Raw genomic sequence first — 12,316 nt, forward strand, 5'->3', positions numbered from 1 at the left:
AGACGAACTCACGCTCTGATTACGCCTCACACTTTTGGGTTGTCTTTGATCTACCTAAATGGATTTTGAAACGGTTCAAAGTTTCACTTTATAAGTCAAAATGTTGAATTATCAAAATACATACATATTTAAAATAATTCGTTTGAGGTACGTTATAGTACAAGTTGTGTATATCTAAATTTCATACGCGTCCAGTAGCCAGAAGGACTTGATCTCAACTGTAATGTCAAATGTCAAAACTAATCGATTGTCTATATTGTCTATATAACATTAGTAGAGCAATTAATTCGTTGATAATGCACAGCGCTACAAATATCTTGGCTCCTTCCCCAATGATTTTTTCATTATAAACATTCAGAGGATGACAGTCATTATGCCATAATATTGACCCGAAATGCCATACCTCTGAAAGTAGCACACTAGATAAACAGAGCAAATGAAAATGTATGTATGTAATGTAATTATATTCAGTTTTATTCCAGCACACTAGCCAACAACTCATATTGCAGTGACCATTACATTAGGTCACTGCAATTCCTTTTTATAGCATATAGAGTTTCCAAGAAAGCGAGATCACAAGAATACAGTTGCCGATTTAAAGTTTACAACTTTTAGTATGTGGATGTATTGAAAACTCAACAATGCCTCATTTCAGTCAACTTTACATTAGGCAAACTCTATCGGCGCAAACACACTGAATCGTACGGCACGAGTGCGTTTTTGGCCTCCTGTGGTGGAAAAGAATATCTCACACCACAAGTTTCTTCTACATTTCTTTAAATATGGGAATCATCGCTATCAATCACAATGTCAATGTAAGTATTATATGTCAATACTGGTTGCCATAACATAGATCAGGAGTGCTAGCGTTTTTTTCATGTGCAAACTATCTGAAGAAAAAAAAAACACGTACCTCTCTTTGAGCCTGTGCCTTGAATCTCGATACCTATTGTTCGAGACGCTTTTAAATACGCCATTTCTATCAGAACGTCTCAACTAGGCGTTTCTCAGCCGGGGTCCACGTGAGTGCCTTGGAGCTTCAGAACATTTCGGCAAAAACCAAAAATCAACTTTTGGAGAGAAAGAGAAAACTCTTGGGCAAAACATCGTAACCTATGCACCGCGGTAATATGTGTTCTCTGAACAGCACTTCGGCCTAATGCGTGCGAGTGAGATCGCGTGTGAGGGAGAAAACCGATGTTAGTGTTTTGTCCCTACGCATATACTGAATAAATAGCGACTGCCGATGAAGTACATATGTGTGTACGTAGCTGACAAACTCTACGAGTCGTTAACAATGTGTGCCGCGAATATCCAAAGGTTACGATGCTCTGCTCTAGGGGAGCCGCAGTCGGAATAAAATAATTAATAGAAGATACTTTCTAGATAAGCATTGAAATGGCGAGCACATTTCACAGCTCTATATGAGGGCAAGTTATATACCCGGTTTTTATAGAAATGGAATAAATGAGGTGAATCTCCACCGAAAAAATGGTTTGGTAAAGAAGTTAGTGCGGCGCTGAGAATATTTTTAACGGTGAGCGTCTTCTCACCTAACTGTTACAATACAATCGGTCAGATTTCCGTAATCGACAAGATTATTTAAAAAAAAAAAGCAATTTATCGCTCGATAAATTGCTTATTGAATGGTCTCCTAACCAGAGTTGCTATCGATAAATAATGGGAATGACATAATAAATAATGAGAAATGACATCAACTATCATAAAAAAAATAGCTAGAAAACAACATTACACTAAAAATAATATTTCAAAAGCTCTTAACCGTCTTGATATTTTCAATAGAGGAGATCTTTGTTTCAATGACAACATTGAAACTAATACAATAATAAACTTGCTAGTTAGCATCAGGCATAATAACTGCAGAGCTATGCATACCAGTAGAGAGGTCATGGATTCAAGTTCTGGCCAAATACGCTGCTGGCGAGTTCTTGTTGTTATTGTTACTCTAACATAGATTGACTGCCCCCCTGTTGGAATTTTCCGATTTTTCTAGATTTATTAGTATAGATCTCGAATTTGTTGAATTGTATAAGATAAAAATAAAAAGGGATTATATTTTTGGCACGGCTGTAAAATAAATTACACGACAAATGTCAAATTAACATCTCTAAAATAGCTCGCACGACAGAATCGGCGTTCGTCCGGAAAATCAAACGGGTTGCCAGTAACATAAATAAAATTTGAAGTCAGTGAAATCTTAACCAGTTACATTTTTATTGGCCCCTATCAGTGAAATTATAATTTTGACAGTTGGATGATAGCGCGTCGCCCCACTCCTGTCCATTCCCACTCTCCTCACGCTCCACACATCGTAATATCCATCCAAACACATCGTAAAACCTTAGCAGCCAACACTTATTTATTTAAGGGTTAGGTTAGGTTAAGTTGGGGTTGGCACTATTCATTCAAGATTAGGTTTTTAGGGTCGGTATTTATTTTTTTCAAATTTTATTTTTGTTACTAGCAACCCATTTGACGTTTAATTTTCCGGGCGAACACCGAATCTGTCGTACGAGCTATTTTAGATAGAGCAGGGCGAAATGTTTTAGAGATGAGCATTCGCATATCATATCGTGATAACTATGTACCTAATTTGACTGGATATAGGGCTATTTTTCCGGTCCGATAAATAAACCAGCAGCGTGGTCTAGTGGTGAATGTTGAATTATTTCGTACTTAAAGTTACGGGTTCGAGTCCCACTAAGTCTCGCTGTTGGCCAGACCTTGGTTTGTCGAGGTCGATTGTTTCTTATCAGAATTTGCCAATTTTTCAGATTTTCATTGAAACGGTTCCTGTAAAAATTGGCGTTTCCTTTCTTCCCTTCCCAATTTTCTGTTGCGAACCTTTAGTTATTGTTATATCTTAGGTTTATATTGCTCACCATAGATGTCTCTGTGGTTGTTTATCAATTTATTATTAAGCCTTCCTGGTATATTTGTATATTTGTATATAAAAATATCGGTCTCCGTGACGAGCCGGAATGTGAAATTACCGAAAACGCAAATATCGGAAGGCAAAGATCGAAAATCGAAAGATCTTAAGTCGAAAGATCAAAAAAAAGGGTGCATGGTAAACGGTACATACTCACTTAATTTGCGCGAGCAGGATACAACAGGAACAAGAGTAACAGATTTTTCCTCCCATATTCTGCACGCGCACATTAATACGGGAGGAAAGGCCTGTTCCTCTTGTTCCTGTTGTATCCTGCTCGCGAAAATTAAGTGAGTATGTACCGTTTACCCTTTTTTTTTGATCTTTCGACATAAGATCTTTCGATTTTCGATCTTTGCCTTACGATATTTGCGTTTTCGGTAATTTCACATTCCGGCCCGTGAGGTAGACCCAAAAATATCTATGTAAAAATAAATAAAAATAAATGGTACCCAAATAAAAATAAATTTATTTGCTTTTCCCCCGAGCAACTATAGTGGGGAGGGGGGGGGGATACAAAAGAATACACTCAAAAGGGGGCCGAATAGTTTCAAATTACTTAAAGATATCTGGGAAAGCGCTCTAAAGCATCAATTCAGATTGCTGATTGCCCTTCATACAATTTGAATCCCTTCTTGGGAAAATGTTAACCTTCGCCGCATCGTATGCAGATAACGCAACATGTGTGTATATGAATGCGTCTCGCTCTGGCGCGTTGCATCATATCGGGAAAGCGCTATACCTTGACTGCTCACACACGTCCAAGTCTCCCGTGGGTCATGAGAAAAGTCACGTAGACCATTCAGCGATGGGCAACCGTGGGCACGCAATAAAATATCCGATTTCAGCCTTTCAGCGGTCGAAAACGGCCGGATATTTAGATTTTCCATTATCATTACATATATACATACGTACATATATCAGTCATATGGGTGGGTGGGTGGGTGGGTGTGTGTTTGGTTTCTCAAAAACAAATGTTTGACTATGACGACAAACGAGCGAGCAAATAATAATCGGAATATATGTGTGGTACATGTATTTATTCCACGTATGTAAAATAAATCAACAATTGTTTTAAAAGCGTGTGATGAGGTCGAAAATTTGACTGAGATGTGTTTTCGTTTAGAACTTACATACATACATACATATATACTTGTCAGAATTGAGTAAATTAATCACAGAACATCATTGTCTGAATTGAGTAAATGAATCATAAACTAAAAATACATACATATAGGAATAAATATTGATTTGTTGAGAGAAAGGTAATTTCTAGAAATTGCATTATGATCTTTCGTAGTTCAGGCTTTTAAAAGTGCCACCTTATTAATGGTATTAAATTACACATAATGACATTTCGTGTAATATGCATAAATATAAATATATGAAGTCTAGATATGTTTCATCATCATTATCGACGTGGGGAATTTTGACATAAAATTTAACAACAGCAAGCAAGAGTACACATATTTGTTCTTAAGCTTGACTATTTTTCTTATTATATTGCACAAAAAGAGATTCACAAAGTTGCAGATCAAAACATGCTTCGTGTGTGTTAGTTCCAATAGGAAAAACTAGGTCAGCTTAAGAGGGCTGGACAGCAGCGCATTGTCCATACAAACGTACTATACTTCTCCCTACCTCAATTATGGCACTAGAGAAATTAATTTTTATTAATATGCTATGGATATCTACCATTGGGGTGCATCTATCGTTTTATTTTTTTGATTAATTATTTTTTATAGGAGCCAGGAGCCGCCAAACATCTATAAAATCGCCTCTTTTTTACACCCACGAAAAGAGTCTAGCGTGTTTATTTAACGGTCGATTTAAAAAAAAAATACGCCGATAGATGCACAGAAAATATCTTTCTCATACCGATGAAATTTTTTTAAAAATTGGTCCAGATTTGGAGGAGAAAATAGTAGAATACGAAACCTCGATTTTGTCAATTTAAAACACGTTTTATCTGGTCTAAGCGCAACTGTCGCATTCACTCAATATATACATACACTCAATATATATATCGAAGAAAGGAACGGTAACAAAATTAAGGTTTCGGGTGTACAGCCCTCTTAAGGGCGAAAATACACTAAGAGGCACACAGCAAATGTTTTCTTTTAGATAGTTTTGCACATGTAAAAAAAACGCTAGCACGCACAATCTTTCCTGCGGCAGCCAGTCCAAAAATCGCCCCTGGAGTGTTTTTTGTGATATTTTATATTTCTATTGACATAGGTTTGTATATATTATTATAAATTGACAGTGATTGATAGCGGCGATTCCCATATTTGAATAAATGTAAGAAACACTTGTGAAAATAATAAGATCGTACGAATTAACAATGAACTGAAGGAATGGTTTTCCCGGCTGGAAGCCATGAGGACTAAAAAAAAAACAAATGCCACGTGCATCTCAAGCTTCTTTTCATTCTTGTGCATCTTCTTACTTCTTTTGTCCATCTACTATACATTTGCCTAGCTACATACCCTACTTATTGCTATTTAACTATTATACATATGTACCTAGAGAAATGTTATATTAATAGAAGTGGCTTTAGGCGTCATATTGTTGTCAAGTGACGGTTGTCCACAGACAATCTTAAATAATTTTAGCATCAGTCGTATTTGATGCTTGGTGCTTGACGTATGTCCGATAAAAACTTCTCTGTTTGTTTATATTACTCGCAAGATGGGCAAGCATCGATAAAAATCAATTGATAACTGGCTTACCTCGATAAAATAAACGAATTTTTGTTATTAATCCACAAGAATAGTGAAATATGATTTTTCTAAGTGGAATTTTATTTAATTCTCATATAAAGATAATTTAATATATTATCCCTATTAATTCAATTCAGATTCGTGTAAATACGAGTAAACACTAGTATGAGCTTTTTGCTCGCAATTTTAACGATTTAAAGTTCAGCACACTTCCAATTAACGCTTTTAAACGAAAACAACAAATAGTGGGGTCAGAACACTATCTTAATAAACATGTTTCAATAGAAAATACTCAATACAAAATAGTAATAACAGTGGGAAAAAATCCCAAGTGAAAATACATACTTTTGACTTTTGATTTGAACTGGATGACTACTTAGAGATTTGAAAGCTGAAAAGTACTACAGATGGAAGATTAAATACCCGACTGTAGATTCCAATATTCATTTTGAACAGGAAATTGACAGATTTTGAGACATCGACCGAACAACACCAAGATATAGAAAAATCGCGCGATTTAAAAAACACATATATCTCCGAATCTCGAGCCAATCAACATTTTTTATTACCAGATTCGTGTTTACTGGGCATAGATCTATAAGAAAAGTCATATCTGGTCTCTGAACCATTTTTGGTGTCGAATAGTGCTATTAGTTTAAAAAAAATTGATTTTTATCAGGGGAGGGGGAATATGCCTCTTTCACCAGATAAAAACATTTTATGTTTGTTTTTACCTTTCTACAGTTATTACAAGCAAAGATAAAACATTCATAAGATCTAAGATTCGCATCAAAACTAAGAACCATCGAACTTTTATGTTCTGAACCATCGAATGTTCGATGGTTCAGAACTGATGAATTTGCATATCATTGTAAACATTAAGAGTGTGAAGATCCAATGTTAATCAATATATGCATTCACAATGCAACATTACTTCAGAATACTCGGTACAACGTTGGGTCGAATACACAGAATTAATATTGAGCAAAACTCAAAATACAAAATCATCAACTTCAAGTGGGAGGTGACGTGATCTATGTAACTGTTTGCCGGGTGACTAACCTATGGAGAGTGAATAGTATGAAATGACGTAAAAGGTATTTAGTCTATGACAAATATTGACTTTGCTTTAATAATAAGAGAAGTGAAGGTAAAATATACCTGGTACAATTGTTTCACATGTAGATTAGAACAATATGTAACACGTAAATAAGTCGGAATAATGAAAGTAAGGATCCTCAAACATGACATTGTACACACGCATGTGCAAATACGAGCACTTCTTCAGTGCAAACCGGTTGCCGAAAGCGTAAATCAGTCGACGAGTTGGCCGAAACAATGGCAACTTTCACCCGTTCTTCGGTGGAATTCCATCGAGAGACATCTGAAGAGATGAATGGTGGATATTTTCACGTGCGAAATTCGAGTGTGGGTTGTTGTCCTTGCCTACGTTTGATAAATCTGCTCTTTTTCGAGCTTAAAAGGTCGACTTGAAAACTAGCTTTGACTGTTTATGATCACGCTATTGTGCAAGCGATTCTTGCATAAAAATCTGATTATTGAATTATAATTGTATTTAAGTAGTCCGTATCTAATTCACGTAACCAACTTGGACACAAATGATGGTGATTAATATTCATCTATTCAAAAAATAAACAATTCTTATGTAGATATTGTTGTGATGGGATTTTATTTAACCATTTAGTGGATGAGAAATGGCAAATAGTATATTGAATATAAAAATTAGATTTATTGTATGTTTGGAATGTAAAAGTATACATATTCACTTAAGAAAGATAAAAAAAATGATTTCATCGAATATCTATAGAATTTAGGAATGAAAGTTTAGTGAAAATTGGCCAAATTGATATTAAGATTCCAAAATACAAATCATTATATATTTTATGTAAATAGACAGACATGTACGTATATATGTTTTAAAGTATAATAACATTTATTTGTGTTAAGCTATCGGCGAATAAACAAAAAGTTTCATTTAAAATGCAAATAAAGATTGTTTTTTGCCTTATTCACGTATTTATTATAATAAAAATCATATATAGTTACATGTAATGGAAATTTGCAATGATTATACCTTAGTTCTTCCGTTAATTGTGTATTGTCCTAAGCCAGAATTATCTGACAATTTGCTCGCTTGCATCACAACATTGTCGACCTGTTATGCAATAAATACAATTGATTATTCAATTAAATATAAATCGTGTATTGAATTGTGTAGAAAATACTAAAATTTACCTGACGAATCAGTTGACCGATGCTGGAACACTTTGGTTCTTTGCCGTCCACCCACGTAATTCTGTCCGATCTGATCGTTTTGAGATCGGCTTTGGCATTGTTGGAGACTAATTGGCCATCCTGATGAATGCGAAAGAAACGAGTTTGAGTGAAACATCATTACATTTATACTTGAAAGTAATTACTATTATATATACATTCACTATCTACGTACATTATTCAATGAATACTAAATATATGAAGAATAATGAATTCGAACAGTTTACTACTACTGAAAATCAGATATGAATTTTTTAATCTATGCGTGAAAATAATCTGTTTATAAATGATTTCTATCAGTGGCGATGTTTTTAAATAGATTGGTTAAATTGACACACATTTTAAGCTTTTAAATTTTTTTGCACATATTTTTATCATAATTCATCTTCGAACATTTCGACCACAATAATCATTATTGACATAATTTGGATATAATACACATGTTATATTGAATTTAGATTTGCGCTTAGTGTTGAAAATATTGTTACAGAATTGCATATGTATGTACTTGGGTACAAATGTAAATAAAATGGGGGGAAGGTTTTGAGTTAATTGTTGCATTGGAAGTGGAGGTGTTTATGTTGTGGAAATTATAATGTAAAATGTCATCGAGAGAAATGAAAAATTGCGCGAAAAAGAAACGTAAACAAAGGGGGAGTGGAGCTGTCAGTGGAGGTTATGTCGGGGTGGTGGAGTGAAGTGAGAGTGAGAGTGAGAGTGAGAGTGAGAGCGAGAGCGAGAGATGAAGTAGACCTTGAAGACGCCACTGGAGTACATCTGGAGGACTTGTTGGCGCACGGAGAGCCCCCTGTCGCGGCCGAGGAAGTCGTCGATGACGCAGAGGCCGTATTTGGCGAGATCGTCGCAGACGGAGCGGCAGACCACTTCGAAGTCGGGGGGCGACTGGCCCAGCGGAGGCGCGCACTCCGACAGCGACAGCGACAGCGACTCCTCGGCCACCGGGAACTCCCGCTCGCCCCCCGACCCACCCCCGCCCCCCGCACCCGCCCCCGCGCCCGACCGCGACGACATTTCCTGCGAACACCGTCGTCGCCCTGTCGAACTGTCAACGCGCCGCGACCGTCCGCATCGCAAACGCACCCCACGACCTCTCCGCTCGGCCGCACTGGCCGCACTGATCGCACTGAGGAACGAACACCGAATTCGGTGCTGAATCGTCGAACCGCGCACTACACACCCGACGATGTTCACTCAACTATTATTCTGGAGGAACAACATCATTTGTGCACTGCAGTGCTACCACTCACTTCTTCACTTCCTCACTCCTCACTCCTCACTTCTTCCATCATTTTCTAATTCCCCGCTTGGAAGCGTCCGTCACACGTAAACTATTGACAAATTCTTGCGGGGTGTAAGCGAACCCCCCCCCCTAGTGGAGGGTAAATCATGTCAAATGTGCCTAATGAGGACTTATATAAATTATTTTAAGATTAAAATTGAAACAAACTCTTTTAATCCGCATTGCAGTGTAGGCATATAGTACAACTGAAATGATCTCATCAGGTCACTGCGACACATATCCAGGAAAGTCATTAACGCATGGCACACGCTCGCCTCGTCAAAAGGTCGACACGTGTCTTGGAAACAAAGGAAGAACACACTGAACCCATAAAAACCACGAACTACGTCCAGGCGTATGAACCCATAAAACCACGCTCGCGAGTACCAAGAACAAAAGATGTGCACACGACACACTTCAACCCAAAACGTTTATAAAGCAACGCAGCAACCTCCACCGGCAGAGTGAGCCTCTAGAGTTCAACTAGATCACATCTCCGAAGAAACCTCTTCGTACATACGATAACCATTGTACCAATTGAACGCAAATAAACGATCCTCTTTCAAACTACACAACACGTGTTTCGTTAGACCGGGATACGGTCAACATACCTTCCCTGTCTTACACTGATGACCGCCGACTACTAAATTGGCGATCTTACACTGGTGACCCCCTCACCTGTCTTACAGCAGCTATTAAGGTCTGTTCATACCTATCCAGCACGACCCGTATCCTGCAGGTGACATGCAAGTGCGGATAGTATTCTTTGGTACATTCTATATGGACGCGCATGAATGCGTAAATGTGCATGCGCGAATGAAGTATGAATACGTCCATATATAATGTACCAAAGAATACTATCCGCACTTGCATGACACCTGCAGGATACGGGTCGTGCTGAATAGGTATGAACAGACCTTTAAACGTTTCTAAATCATTTTATTGAAAATGTTCCACTGCACATTCGATCGACATTCATATTGAGGCCGTCGACGCCAACAATATTACTTACAATATTTTCCATATCCATTACCCAAACGGCCACCACAGGTGACTATATGGGAACTGGATAATATTGTTGGTGTCGATGGCCCCATTTAGTGACAGTTCGCTTATTCCAGTGGTGCCCAATCTATTTTACAGGTAAGCCAATTTATCTACTCGTTTAGTAACGAGGCTCCCGCTTCACGTTCAAAAACCAATTATTAAGCATCGCTGTGACATCACTACTAAACAAGTTCGACATACGACATCGCATTTCAACTATACGTCAACAGAACTATTATATGTCGATGAAAAAGTATATGCTAAAATCGATATCTGCGCGCGTTTCTGGTGTTGATACTGTGGCGGCTCGCTTATACGACATGGTCGAGTTTGGTTGCCTTCCTGCGAGTGGGGACCAACCCGGCTGGGTTCGGAGAGCCGCTACTCACTCTGTCTTCAGCTGTCATATAATAAACACGTGCATTAACATGCCAGTCGTCTCATTCGTTCATCCCCCATACTGGTGACCCCCGACATCGAGCCACGCAGCCTCGATCAATTTCAACATGCCGCTCATCCCTGCCTCGCCGCGCCCCCATCGCCATCAACACAGCACGCCGCGGCCCGCGGGTGACAATAAACGAGCAGACACGGCTACCTACCTACCTACCTACCTACCGACGTCCAGCCACAACGTCGATGACAGGTGCTTAAAAAAATGGGGGAGCGAATGAGACGACGATCTTGACAGCTGGATGTGGAGTCATGCGCGATCCACTACACATAGAACGGTCATCCAGTACCACAAGATTCATCACACACCACCTCAACACCATCATCATCATCAAGGCCCCGTCCGTCCCCACGAGCGTCGTCACGCCGAGACGGGCGGTAGCGCTACAACACCTCCACGAGCCACAACGACTCACAGTCCAGCTCGGAGTATCATCAACCACATCGATGCCCCTGCCGCCCCCGCCGCCCCACCAACCGACATCAGCCTCGGAAGAGCGGCGCCGCCGCAGCATCGCATCGCATCGGCGCGACCATCGGACCAGCCACCGTCCTGCTCGCGACGTCACCGCCCTCGAATCTACCGACCATTCAGGGCGGTACACCTATGTACACAGCGGATGACCCACGTCAACAATTTTTTTTCTCCCCACGTAATAATTTTTTCTCTTTGTGTAACAATAATTTTTTTCTTTTGTAAAATTTGTTTCTTTGTAATTTTGGTATCGCTGATGCTGGGGGGGGAGTGATGTGGCGGCTCGCTTATACGACATGGTCGAGTTTGGTTGCCTTCCTGCGAGTGGGGACCAACCCGGCTGGGTTCGGAGAGCCGTTACTCACTCTGTCTTCAGCTGTCATATAATAAACACGTGCATTAACATGCCAGTCGTCTCATTCGTTCACCCCCCATAATACCATAGGCCCAGTATAGGGGATGGGACGAATGAGACGACTGGCATGTTGATGCACGTATTTTTATTATGGCAGCCGAAGATGGAGTGAGGTAGCAACTCTGAACACGGCCGAGTTGGTCCCAGCTCACAGGAAGATTACCGAACTCGACCATGTCATATAGCGAGCCGCCACAATACATTCGAACATTTTTTACTTGTTAATAATAATAGCATTAGACTAAATTTACATTTGTACCACGACGTTCTCCTCCCCGTCCCTTCAATTGGCAGCAGTGCCAAAGGCTAGGCTGGCAGCCCCGACTCCCACTCAACGCCCGCGAGCACAGATGTGCGTTCTTCTTCTTCATCAGATTTTCAACAGACATGGTCGAGCTTAGATTAGAGTTAGACTGTCCCATCTATCTCGCCACCCGACCTTCGAGAGACACAGACGTGTGTTTAATGGTCCGTACGCACCAAACCAACGACGATTTTGGGCCAACTTTTAAAACCAGTAGCGTACAAAATATCGAAATAAAAATTAAATAAAAAAATTGAAATCAAATATCAAAATTAAGCTAACGAGCGAGATTGAGCTAAAATTAGATCATCGTTGATGTTTTGAATTACAAAAATGTTTTGAATTACGACG

The 12,316-nt window shown here is 39.3% G+C and overlaps 2 protein-coding genes across 2 annotated transcripts in view; both read right to left on the reverse strand.

The window, feature by feature from the left end:
* The window catches only part of Hph (HIF prolyl hydroxylase), a 24,176-nt gene extending 14,340 nt beyond the window's left edge, over positions 1–9,836 (reverse strand). The window contains exons 1-3 of the mRNA XM_077444320.1: positions 8,725–9,836; positions 7,933–8,052; positions 7,772–7,852 (exon numbers count right to left, since the gene is read on the reverse strand). Of these exons, the coding sequence (XP_077300446.1) occupies positions 7,772–7,852; positions 7,933–8,052; positions 8,725–9,003 (480 nt within the window). The 5' untranslated portion in view covers positions 9,004–9,836. The remainder of the gene's footprint in view (positions 1–7,771; positions 7,853–7,932; positions 8,053–8,724) is intronic.
* An 869-nt stretch (positions 9,837–10,705) lies between these two features.
* The window catches only part of LOC143921168 (uncharacterized), a 420,653-nt gene continuing 419,042 nt past the window's right edge, over positions 10,706–12,316 (reverse strand). Inside the window, exon 2 of the mRNA XM_077444338.1 lies at positions 10,706–11,586. Within this exon, the coding sequence (XP_077300464.1) occupies positions 10,969–11,286 (318 nt within the window). The 5' untranslated portion in view covers positions 11,287–11,586 and the 3' untranslated portion in view covers positions 10,706–10,968. The remainder of the gene's footprint in view (positions 11,587–12,316) is intronic.

The sequence above is a fragment of the Arctopsyche grandis genome, chromosome 13 (genome assembly GCF_051622035.1).
Source record: "Arctopsyche grandis isolate Sample6627 chromosome 13, ASM5162203v2, whole genome shotgun sequence".
NCBI classification, from domain to species: domain Eukaryota; kingdom Metazoa; phylum Arthropoda; class Insecta; order Trichoptera; family Hydropsychidae; genus Arctopsyche; species Arctopsyche grandis.